The sequence below is a fragment of the Eleginops maclovinus genome, chromosome 24 (genome assembly GCF_036324505.1).
Source record: "Eleginops maclovinus isolate JMC-PN-2008 ecotype Puerto Natales chromosome 24, JC_Emac_rtc_rv5, whole genome shotgun sequence".
NCBI lineage: Eukaryota > Metazoa > Chordata > Actinopteri > Perciformes > Eleginopidae > Eleginops > Eleginops maclovinus.
In genome coordinates, this window is record NC_086372.1 from 2,809,688 (window position 1) to 2,821,931 (window position 12,244).

The 12,244-nt window shown below is 45.0% G+C and overlaps 1 protein-coding gene across 6 annotated transcripts in view; it reads right to left on the reverse strand.

Annotated features, from left to right (window-relative positions):
• The window catches only part of atp11a (ATPase phospholipid transporting 11A), a 28,537-nt gene that overhangs the window by 7,574 nt on the left and 8,719 nt on the right, over positions 1-12,244 (reverse strand). For all 6 annotated transcript variants that reach the window (XM_063877986.1, XM_063877983.1, XM_063877985.1 and 3 more), the window contains exons 2-25: positions 7,248-7,370; positions 6,872-6,961; positions 6,616-6,696; positions 6,425-6,532; positions 6,075-6,203; positions 5,697-5,800; positions 5,566-5,613; positions 5,389-5,453; positions 5,112-5,193; positions 4,869-5,019; positions 4,581-4,778; positions 4,387-4,500; positions 4,245-4,304; positions 3,999-4,165; positions 3,759-3,830; positions 3,586-3,659; positions 3,351-3,454; positions 2,665-2,846; positions 1,968-2,397; positions 1,772-1,874; positions 1,554-1,699; positions 1,407-1,466; positions 1,195-1,322; positions 476-611 (exon numbers count right to left, since the gene is read on the reverse strand). In XM_063877986.1, the coding sequence (XP_063734056.1) occupies positions 476-611; positions 1,195-1,322; positions 1,407-1,466; positions 1,554-1,699; positions 1,772-1,874; positions 1,968-2,397; positions 2,665-2,846; positions 3,351-3,454; positions 3,586-3,659; positions 3,759-3,830; positions 3,999-4,165; positions 4,245-4,304; positions 4,387-4,500; positions 4,581-4,778; positions 4,869-5,019; positions 5,112-5,193; positions 5,389-5,453; positions 5,566-5,613; positions 5,697-5,800; positions 6,075-6,203; positions 6,425-6,532; positions 6,616-6,696; positions 6,872-6,961; positions 7,248-7,370 (2,955 nt within the window). The remainder of the gene's footprint in view (positions 1-475; positions 612-1,194; positions 1,323-1,406; positions 1,467-1,553; positions 1,700-1,771; positions 1,875-1,967; positions 2,398-2,664; positions 2,847-3,350; positions 3,455-3,585; positions 3,660-3,758; positions 3,831-3,998; positions 4,166-4,244; positions 4,305-4,386; positions 4,501-4,580; positions 4,779-4,868; positions 5,020-5,111; positions 5,194-5,388; positions 5,454-5,565; positions 5,614-5,696; positions 5,801-6,074; positions 6,204-6,424; positions 6,533-6,615; positions 6,697-6,871; positions 6,962-7,247; positions 7,371-12,244) is intronic.

Genomic DNA, 12,244 nt, shown 5'->3' on the forward strand with positions numbered 1-12,244 from the left:
GTTACAGTTAAAACAAATCAACAAAAAAGGTAAAATCCCCCCAGAAAATCTCTCATGTGGCTTAGTTTAAGAAATGTGCGATAAAAGTTTCAATAAAGGCTGCAGTTAAAACAAATTGGACATTGAAAAAAGGTGAGATTAAGCTGGGATTTAAAGATTTCATAGTCAAATATCCTTGATTTATGTGCAATAATAAACTTAAAACATCCAAAAAAGACTGAAAAAGACGTATGAGCCTGTAAATGGACGGATATGAGGAAAACCAAGTATCTTATTTTGAAATGTGCAGCCTAAAATAAAAAAACATCCAAGAAGATAAGAAATGATTATCGTTGCAAAGATATCTATTTATATATTACTTGCTTTTCCTCCCTTGCCTTACAAACATAGGAAACTGAAAGGATTAGATGTCCTTAAGCAGCCTGTTGATGCTTTTACTTTGAAAAATGCGCCACAAAGGACAGGTGGAGGTTACCTGTCCGTTGCTGGTGAAGGTGGTGTTGTCAAACAGGAAGTAAGCACCGAAGAACATCACGATGGCGTCGTACAAACCAAGGAAAGTCCAGTAGATGAAGATGGGCCACCGCAGCAGAGAGTTCTTAGCAATATCCCTGTGAAGACGATATTAAATGAGTCATGTTGGCGTCTTATAGGAGCCGCTGCAGCTATTGATCTATTCTGCATTAGCGGGCTTTGGGAGGAGTTTAACCAGGAATCGCTGTAATGAGATTCTTCTAATTTGATTGTATTCATATGAAATAATTGAATAATTTTGGACTACATCAGGGATGGAAGCGCCCTATAAACGTTAGGTACTAAACAACCTGTGTGATTTGATGAGTTGTGTTGTCCTAGTCATGTGAAACCTCGAGTTCTCTATTTGAGCTCTGACTGAACTGAATCAAGCCGAGTTAACGTGGCCTGAGGTGAACGTCTCTGGATGTTAAATCAATAGAAAATGTTTATGTCTGCAGTCTATTAGAGGCAAATTGAGTTAGAGTAACGTTTTGCTTCGGAAAATACTTAATCTTCAGCTATTTTTCCGTAAATAAACAATGCATTGGAGGGTTTTATCGCTGAGAATGTAGTCATGTGTCTCTAAGATTCAACCAAGCTGGAAACAACTTCTAAAAAAAATCTGTGGGAGTTTTGTGCTAGCAGTCTGCAGGATATGAAAGGACGGGGTAGTTGCACCTGTATAGCGAGGGGTCCTTCTTCAGGATGTCCATGTTGATGTGCTGCTCGATGAGGCTGTAGAGCAGAATGGGCAGCGAGGTGAAGCTGATGTTGTACAGAGTCAGGTAGGCTGTGTCGAACAGCGGCTGGGGAGACAGCAGAGAAAGTGTAAGCATTGGAGTTGTTCTTTTAATGTATTTGTCATGTTTGGTTGTTTTTAATGTGCCTACCTGTTGTGAGAAGCCACAGAAGAACTGATAGAGGAACTGGGGGAAGATGAAACAGACATTCTGGGAAAAGAAAGAGAACAAGTCAGTAAATAAAGGCAGAAAGTAAAGGTTATTTGGTTGCATATTCATCCTGAATAAAGGAGCTACCTTGTAGAAGAAGTATTGCACTAGTTCTGATATGCGGATGTAGTAATAATGTCCGTGGACGAGCAGCATCTTCTTGAGGTGTTTGAACTTTGGGATGGCGTAGTCGCTGTTCCTCACCGCCTGACGACCCTCCTTACCCATGATCCCTGCAGAGGCGGATAAAAGGTGTTAATATGAGGGGATTTTGTTGGTGCAGGACGGACACAACTGCTACTAACCGATGCCAACGTGGGCCTCCAGGATCATGCTGACGTCGTTAGCTCCGTCTCCAATGGCCAGAGTGATGGGATGCTCTTCAGAGGCTTTGATCAGCTTCACAATCTGGAGAAACGAGACAAGTAATATGATACCTTTAACTCCTTACAGAATATTTCAATATGGATCCATATCAAGTCCTGATGATATGCTTCGTACCTGTGCTTTCTGCAGAGGCGCCATCCGACAGCAGAGCACGGCGCTGCAGTTGCGGCAGATTTCTAGGAAGATCTCTTTGTAGTTCCCTGAGTTGGAGTCCTCCTGGGCCGGCCTCATGACTGCGGAGAGGGTGGCTCCATCAATGATCAGCCCAAAGTCAGTGCAGTCACCTGATAAACCAGAGAAGGTGTCCCGGGCCATTCCCCCGTGCTGCCTCAGGACGGTCCTGCTCAGTTCGAACAGGACGTCGTGCAGGCTCTGCTCCTCGGTGCGCTTGGTGGTCAGCTCCAGGATCTGGGTGTTGCGGTGAAACAGCTTGCTGGCGTAGCAGGTTGCAGCCGCCGTCTCCATCTTATCACCCGTCAGCACCCACACCTTCATGCCCGCCTTGTGCAGAGACTCGATGGTGTCCGCCGCCTTTTCCTGGAGCCTTTAGTGAAAGAGGAAAATGAAGAGAGTGTGTTTAACACCAGGCAATAAAAGAGACACAGTGTTAGGACACAGGAGGAGTTGACTTGCAATGCCCTCAGGGTTAACAATCCCTCTTAAACCTTCACTGTAATAGCTTTAGTACCGAGTGTGCTATCTGGTGAACTCAGATAGTCTCTCTCAGAAGTGGAGCAGCACTTGTCACACTCACTGAGTAAAGAGTCGGGGCAACATTTATATATAATTAGGAGTGAATTTGATCCCGCACCTGTCCTCCACAGCAGTGGCTCCCAGCAGGATCAGGTCTTTCTCGATTGAGTCGTAAGCCTCGGCCAGGCGTTTGTCTCGGTCATGTAGAGCCAACTTGGCCCCATTCAGCACGTGGCAAACCTCCTGGTACTGCTCTGGACTCAGAGGCCGATACGCAACACAAAGTGTCCTCAGACCCTCCTGCAGGAGAGGGGACATACAGACAGGGTTGTACTACTATAAAAAGGCAGACTCAATAGAGATCCCCCATAGCAAACCTGCTGTTTACGCCTGAGATATCTGTGTTAGTTGCTCTGGATGTGTGTGGGCAGCAACCGCTCTCTCTACTTGATCCTCACTATTAAACACCTACAATATATCCTTCTGTTTGAATTGAGTGCTATAATTTATCTGTGATGCAACCACAACCAGAGAGGTCTCACTGACTGACCACTACAGGCTCAACTCACTTTACTTAGTTGCATTACATAACATTAAGAATAATATGTCATCGTAACACAGATCCTGTGAAACATGCTTCCTGTTACTGCTGCATCTATAGTGTGTGTGTGTGTGTGTGTGTGTGTGTGTGTGTGTGTGTGTGTGTGTGTGTGTGTGTGTGTGTGTGTGTGTGTGTGTGTGTGTGTGTGTGTGTGTGTGTGTGTGTGTGTGTGTGTGTGTGTGTGTGTGTGTGTGTTCTCTCACCACTGCGTTGTGCTCCACCCGCGCTCTGACCTGAGCCACCTTGCCTGAGATAACCCTGGGGAAGATTGACGAGTCTGCACCTTTACAGAACAGAAAGAGCTCACCTGCACACATGCACACACACGCACACACACACACACATGGGTAAAAAGAAGAGGGGGAAGGGTGTTAGAGCAAAAGAAAGATATATAAAAATTAATATGTGGATGCATTTTAACAGTCTGAAGTGTATTACCAGTGCTGGATCTGACTATGACGCTCATCCTCCGTCTGACTGAGTCGAATGTCAAAACCTCCAGCAGCTCAAACCTGAAGAGAAAAACACTCATCACTATACATAACTGGAAAACTGACTGGAGAAAGTTGGCTTTAAAGGTTACAGTACATTGTTTTAAAGGGTGCACTCACCTCTCAATCTCATCCTCCCTGTTCAAGATCTCCATGTGACTGTCTTTGAGTCTCAGGTAGGTGAACCCGAGCCTGTAGCACAGAGCAACACACCGTTATTGGAGAGAAACGGAATGAACTTCAGGTGTTTTCAGGGAAAAAAGACACGTGTAATGTGTGAACAAACGGATTTAATTGCAACTCAAACACCCTGATTATCCCTGGTGGTGTTGGTGGTGTGTGTGTGTGTGTGTGCCGCACCTCTTCATGCCCTCCACCAGCGCCACCTCATCCGGAGAGGAGGAGATGTAGAAAGAGGTGGCCTTGCCCTGATGGATGCCGTGTTTGATGCCGTCCACCGTCTCCTCCTCCTTCACCTGCACCGTGTGGCACAGACACAGCGCCCGAAAAAACAGCTCCTCGTGCTCCTGTAACGACACACTGTGTTACCCTAAAAAACACACACATTTATACACACACATATTCTCAAACAGAGGCGATGCTCACCCTGGCGCCGGGACCTGGAGATGAGTCGATCATGTCCATACTTGTTGCACCGGGCATCACCTTACAACACAATTAAACACATTTAAATATATGATGTCTCGTCTTTAGGAGAAATAAAGATACACAAACATGCATCAGTTACCTGTCCGTTACAGATGGCATCAGCGACGTAAACGTGTCCGTCCACACAGCACTCGATGAACTCCATGTTGTTCTCCGTCAGAGTGCCTGTCTTGTCGGTGAACACATACTCTACCTGGGAAGAAGCAGGATATACGTGTGTGACTTCTCTGTACAGAACTTAACGTCCGCTTTAACTCCGTCTGAAGTCCTTACCTGTCCCAGCTCCTCGTTCAGGTCCGACGTGTTGACTACCGCTCTCTCTCCCAGCTCCTCGTCGAACATGTCGTCGTCCCACATGATGAAGTAGGAGCCGAGGAACTTCTGCATCTCCACCGTCACGTACATGGACACGGGGATGATGTAGTTGAACAGAACCATGAAGGCCAAGAAATCTGTAAACGCCCGGATCACCTGAGGAGGAGGAGGGGGAGGAAAAGGAGAAGGTAAGGGCGCATGAAGACGTTTTTTTCTCCAGGTTGAAGGGAGTGTTTTTAGACTCACGATGTGCCTCGATCTCTCAGTTTCTGTCCGGTTGTTGTACCACGGCTCGTCTCTGTTGGGGTCGGCCTGCCAGACGTATTTCAGCAGCGTGTTGATGACCGCCTTGCTGATGAGGATGCACAGGTACACCATCAGGTAGGCATTCATTGACCTGCAGGGGGAAACCATGAGAAACTATTTATACCTGGATATTTGGACACATAATAATATGCATCTTGAAATGAAAAGAGAGAGAGAGCTTACTTCTCCACTGCAGAGCGTTTCTGAGTCTTGGACTGGTAGTTGAGAGCCATCTTTGTTTCCATACCAGTGTAGATGGCAACCGCTGAAAAGGAGGCCAAGGTCAATGTTTTTTGATCAGAAAATCAATACAAATCAGTCTTTTTTTGCTCCGTTTTTATGGAGATAGAGGCAACCTTAGACACTACACACACCACAAGCGTCCGAATATTCCTACTCAGTAAATATCAACTGAAGAAAACAGAGAATAACGTTTATTTGACATTTCAGGTGATATTACCATAAATATGCTCGGTGTTCTTCAGTGTGGCTCCTCGCAGCAGCAGGTTCTCTGCTCCTAACGGCCTGTGAATGGAAATCAACTCTTTTCAGCAGAAGTTCTCACCCTGAAAACTTGCTGTATTTTTATCCTCTTGTTCATGTATGTCGACTAATAACAGAAGGAACTGTGCGTTACCTGGCCATGGGCTCATTGTCCATGTAGACGTTGATGCGGCCCACGAATCTGTGCAGGAAGGACGCAACGGAAACATTAATTTATTTATTTCGAGACAGTTTAATCAGTGTGTGTATGTGTGTTGTACTGACTTGTACAGGTCTGGCTGTGGTTGTTCACATTCAATCGTCGCCTGGATGGAGTCCACCTCCTCCTCTGTGTTGTAGGCTTTGGTGTCCTGGACTGCATAGTAAGTCTGCAGAAAAGAGAGAATGGATAGGTGAATAAAAAGAGACATATTGAGTAGCTTTAGGTGAGAATGTTCTGTGTGAGCTACTGTAAAGCTAAGGAAAATATTCTAAATATAGCCAACACTTCAATTGATTTTTTAAGGTGGGTCTTTTCTTTAGCAGTGCATTGCTCAGCGTCTCTGCAGCAACTCCTGTCTGTTTCTCCTCACACAGCCATCCACTGTAGGTAATATAAGCCCACACACACTGTATACACACACACACGCACACTGTACACACCTTGTGGCTACTCTCCCCGTCCAGACTGGCTGTCGTAACAAAGCAGGTGCCGTCATCTCGAGACGTGGAAAGGAGGATGAGGTCACAGGGAAACGTCTCATTTTCTTTCATGAAGACGACATCCCCAACCTGACACACACACACACACACACACACACACACACACACACACACACACACACACACACACACACACACACACACACACACACACATTATTATTTAGAAATATGACACTCCTAAAGTAGATGCAGTGTCTTCAGGCCTGGAATTAGTTTATACAAATGCAGTAAACAGTAGCAAACATAACTTCTTCCACGGGCTGCAAGAGATCTATCTCACACACTCACCCTGAGTTTGCGACTTTGTTTGCGGACCACCTTCCCGTGCTGCACCACGTGGACAGGACACTGGTTGACGGAGTTGTCTGCTTTGTGTCTCAACCAGTCCTCGTAACCCTGACACAGAGAGGGGGCGGTGTGTACGTCACTATCTAATTAAAATCAAAGTGAATTCAAAGTCGTTGAGGTTTGGGTCTCACCTGTTTTATGGCGGTGACTGTGATGACGAAGAAGAGCGGCAGCCCGCTGGTGATGGGGCTGGTGGGAGTGTCTATGATCAACTGAAGGGACACAGATTTATTTCAGGGCATGATAATAAATCAAAGTGACAGACAAAGATACTGTTGACTAGCATGCAAACATCAATGTGAAGCATTTAATTACAGTACACGGTAGAAGCATTGCAGAAACTAAAGCAGTACCAAGTTACATAAAGTAAACATAAAAAGCTTTTACCTGAACCAGAAATATGATGAGAAAGTAGAAGTTGGCGACTCTCCTGAACTGCTCGAACATATTCTTAGGGACGAAGTTCCAAAATGTGTACTGGAAGAAATAAAATATGTACATTAAATACTTTTAAAATCAGCAAACTGAAACATATAAGAACTATTATAAACAACAGCCATTAAAAACATGGTAAACACTGGACAGGCTGAACAATAATATCAATAAACATATTTTATTATACATTATCTTTAAAATACAATACCCACTCTGCTATGTTCTATTTCTACAGGAATACTATATGCACTGTCTGCTATTTCAGTGTGTGTGTGTGTGTGTGTGTGTGTGTGTGTGTGTGTGTGTGTGTGTGTGTGTGTGTGCTAACCTTGGAGGAGACTATTCTGTTGTCGGGGAATCTCTGCTGAAGGAAGGCCTCTGTTCCTGGAGGAGGCTCCTTGTGTCCGATGTAAATTGTCCTGCTGTCCACCCAGTTCTCCTCACCAACACACTGCAGGGGGAACACAAGTGTGTTAGTGTGTGTGTGTGTGTGTGTGTGTGTGTGTGTGTGTGTGTGTGTGTGTGTGTGTGTGTGTGTGTGTGTGTGTGTGTGTGTGTGTGTGTGTGTGTGTGTTAAAGTACTCATACGTTTCTGAGTTTCATCTCATGTCAGTTTACAGCCCCATAAAACTAAATGAAACACCCAACATGTGCACAACCAATGAATGAATGTGTGATAATCATAAACGCACACACCCTATGAATACACTCCTACACACACACACACTGACTACGGTGTGACACACTGTTTCAGATGTTTACAGAGTCAGATTGAATGAGTAATTTCTCCCCCATGAATGAGAGCTTTTGTTACCACGAATACACAGACCTGCATGTGACTTAGACTGGAATGCAGATAAAACACACACACACACACACACACACACACACACACACACACACACACACACACACACACACACACACACACACACACACACACACACACACACACACACACACACACACACACACACACACACACAAGGGTTAACAGACTGCTCTAAGATTACCTTGTTTGAAATGGAGAGCTATTTCTATCCCGTGACCTCAAACTATTTATAAGGAGAGCAAATTGTGGAAATGAAGGGAAAGTGAGAGCAAGGGAGGCGCAAATACAAATTGATATCTCCAAGACGTGCAGTAGATCATCCCTGTTTCCCTCTCTCTACGCCCTCTTCCTCACCTTTCTGAGGCCAGTATGCAATAATACTCGTCCTGCATTACATCCATCATATCAGAGAGGAATGAGATCTAACTCTCGAACCACACACTGTTCCTGCTTTTCTCCCACCTGCCTGCTCCGTCTGCTTCACCTGACATGTTTTTCATATAACACATTTCCTGTTAGTGAGCATCACGTGGAACAGAGCCATGCATGTGCAGGAAGGGAAGAAATATACTTATGGAGATGCTAATAATTAGTGGCAGGTAAAGGCTCCTCTTGCTGTCATCACACACCACCGTGTCTCACCACAACCTGGATGGCCTCTAAGCAGACGATCTCTCTCCTATCGATTACCTTCAGCTTTCATCCCCATTCAGGTTTATTACATGAAAGCCTCTCTGCGTTTAATCGGATGAAAAACGGCATCTCCACAAACAAAAGCCGGGCTTAGAAAATAACGCTGCCCTGTGTTGGCCCGGGCCTTCAGCCTTTAGATGCCACCGGACACTTCGGGCTATTCTGGACTCTGATAATCACTTTTAGCGGCGTTTTGGGTTACAGGACGCGGCCGGTTTCAGGGGGGTATTTATAGTTGGAAGGGAAACATTTGTGGTCAGAAGAGAGAGGGACGGAGAGCTTTGTCTCTGTCTGTCTCTCTCTGCAGCCACATCCATTTTCCTTAAAGCCACATTAGTGGAGAGTGCCGGGAGCCTTTTAGGGATTCTGCATCCTGCAACATCAAACATGTATGAGAGCAGTTACCTCTGGAGGCTTGGCGGGATATATTTAGAACTGCAGACTATTCTTCTCGTCAATTGTGTGTTTTTATGTCTTCTTATCAGAGAATAATACAGTACTTTAAGGGAGGCTTGAAGCTTTTTAAGGTCATGTTTAAAGGAAGGAGTCTGAATGTGCAAACAGGTGCACAGAGAACAAGTTTTAGAGAAGTGAAACTCATTTATTTTTAAATTCATATGGCTGAGACTGAAATTATTTTTGGTATTAAATATCAGGTTACTGGCAGTAACGCTCTACTTTTTCATCAGTCTGTGCACCTAGTCCCCATGTTTCAGTATTAAAAGCTATACATGCGTCCAATAAAGCACATCCCTGAGCTTTCAAACTCCAACAATCTCAATTTAAATGTGTCAGTAGGTCGGGGATTTAAAAATAACCCTCATTGTTCCCACAGGACCTGAACACAGCAGTGCAGAGCCAGAAACTGAAGCCCCCACTGTGATCAGGAAGAGAGGAGCACATTGTAAACAGGAAGAGCTTGACCCACCCATATACTCACACACTTCCTGAAACAAGCAGCTACCCAACTCCACTTTAAACCCCATTAAATGGAAGTGTGTGTAGAAGACAGCCAGGGAAGAAGAATTACTCAGATTATTTCCTACAAGCAACCAAAGAGATACTGAGAGACACAGGAAACTTTGAAGAACTCCTCTGAAATCTCCAAGAAATGTGTGATTTCAAACCATCAAATTGGTGTTCTGGCTCTGCTGTAAAACTGCTGAATGATGCCTGCCATGTAAAGATAACATTTACTGTGAGCAGGAAACCGGAATGACTGCAACACACACACACACACACACACACACACACACAGCTGTAAAATGCTGAGCTGTTGTACGACTGATGACCAAACCCCAGAGTATTCTATCTCCCGCTGCAACAGGCAGCTGGAAATAAGTCTCAACAACAGCCCTCAGACGACAGCCTGCTCTCTGAGATACCACACACACACACACACACACACACACACACACACACACACACACACACACACACACACACACACACACACACACACACACACACACACACACACACACACACACACACACACACACACACACACACACACACACACACACACACACACACACACACACTTTTATATATCAGGGATCAGCTGCAAACACTCTCTCTGAATGAGTGTTATCTGCCTGCTGCCACTGAGCTGCAGAGATAAGAGAAAACACAGAGATACACAGAGTGTGTGTTGGCTGCAGGGAGAGAGGTGTGCAGTGATTGCTAGCTGTTTATTCTCAGTATTTAGAACAGGATAGTGCTTTGGCAGCGTTTTCCAAAGTCACTACTTCCTTTGCGGCTGCTCCCGGTGGACTTAAAAGTTTAAAACAGGCACTGGGCAGGTTGGAAATAGCAGCAAACACGTACTATTTTGTTTTTATATGAATGCTGCTAGGCCTGGGAACCTATGTACATCCACTGCAGAGAGATAACAAAGTCAGCTGATGTGGAGGATTAAGCAATGTACTGTATATCATTATATGATCTGCATTTGATATTGAGATTAATGTCCTGATATCTGCATGTGACAGTGTGTGTGTGTGTGTGTAACCCTACTAATGTAAATACCAGCTGTGCACCCCATCTGTTGCTCAGCCTCATTTCAGGCCAGAGCAAATAAGATAATGAGAAATGCTCATCGTGCACCTTCAGCACGAGATGGAAACAGTCGAGGAGTCGAGGCAAGGGAAGGGAAGGAGTGGATGCTCCAGGAACAAAAGTGTATGCAGAGAGGAGCTTTTAGTTCCCTTTTATCAGTAACCACACATTAAAAATGGAGGGAAAAAGCACCCAGGGAGGAGAAGGGAGACAAAACAAATCCCCAGCAGTCACACATCCCAACAAATAGCAGTAAGAAACAAAGTGAATGCATTTCACGGTAACAGTTCTGTTCCTGGCTGGCAGGTCAATAATAGGAACCTGTCTACACGCGCAACATGCAGGAGAGATGGTGGAGGGGAAAATAATGAAACACCTTCAGAAAGCCGAAGCAACTCGAGAAAAAGACTTAATAAAAATAAGTCTGTTGTTGTGATTCTGTTGATGTGTGTGGAGGAAACAGAAAGACACACTGGCAGAATACTGATCAGATAAATCCATGCCAGTCTACAAATCGAAGTGTGTGTGTGTGTGTGTGTGTGTGTGTGTGTGTGTGTGTGTGTGTGTGTGTGTGTGTGTGTGTGTGTGTGTGTGTGTGTGTGTGTGTGTGTGAGTGCATGTCAGTACTGGAAACATAACGCAACAACAACTGCCCTTCCTATATGTTTACTTAAGTACAGTGAGTCAATAACACATGAGTAATCGTCTGCTGAGTAACATTTTGAACCTCCTGGGCTTCCATTTAATTACCTTAAACCTTAATCGAAGGGTCAGGTTGTTTATGCAACACACACACACACACACACACACACACACACACACACACACACACACACACACACACACACATGTGGGAGTGGCGGGTAATGGCTGAATAAATCAGTGACGCGACTACAGGTGCAGGTAGACTGCAGCACAGTGATGTAGGTCACTCTGCAGCTGCTGATGTAATGATCTAATTTAAATCATGTGGCTTGATACTCTCAGATTAAATAGATCCTCTCCAGCTCTCTCTTTTACTTCTTTAATGGGATGAATAGTGTTTAATCTCCTCCAACACAGATACATGTTAGAAACCATTATGTAGTTTCACACAGAGGTTGGTTTTATCTCAGAGGAGAGGAGGAACCTGCTGGCGTTCTGTCAGATATCCAGAGACATTTCAACTCGTATGGCATTGCCTGCTGTAAGCTGCTTTGAGCCCTTATTGCACTTGATGAAGTGGATGCAGCATATTGCAGGACAGAAGTGAGGCAGGGGGGGGGGGGACAGCTGAGAAAGGACACCATTGTTGTGGATTTCCTCGGGAAGTGTGGTCATTTCTTTAAAAGGGAATAAACTCACTGCTCATGCTTGCTGCTCATTGTGTCTGCAGAGCTGCTGCTGATCACATGACCCCCCCCCCCCCCCATGAGTAGGCATATGATGTGAAAAGCACAAATGAGAAGGTTTTTATGGCAGTAAGGTATACCAGGTTGTAGCTAATAAAGCTCAGGTGGACAGTCCATTTAAATAAGGTCAGTTCCATCTCAAAAGCTGCACAGTTGGAAGCCGTTTCCATCTTTAGCTCCAGGCAGTTACAAATGCAAATGATTCAGCTCACCATGGATGCCCCTTAAATCCCAAACATCACATGGAAAGCATGAGCAGTGTGACTCTGCTCTAAGCGACTCCTCAGTGAAACATGTCTGTCTGTGTTTGTGTGTGAGTACCCAGGTCACACTTAGTGTCTGCATTGA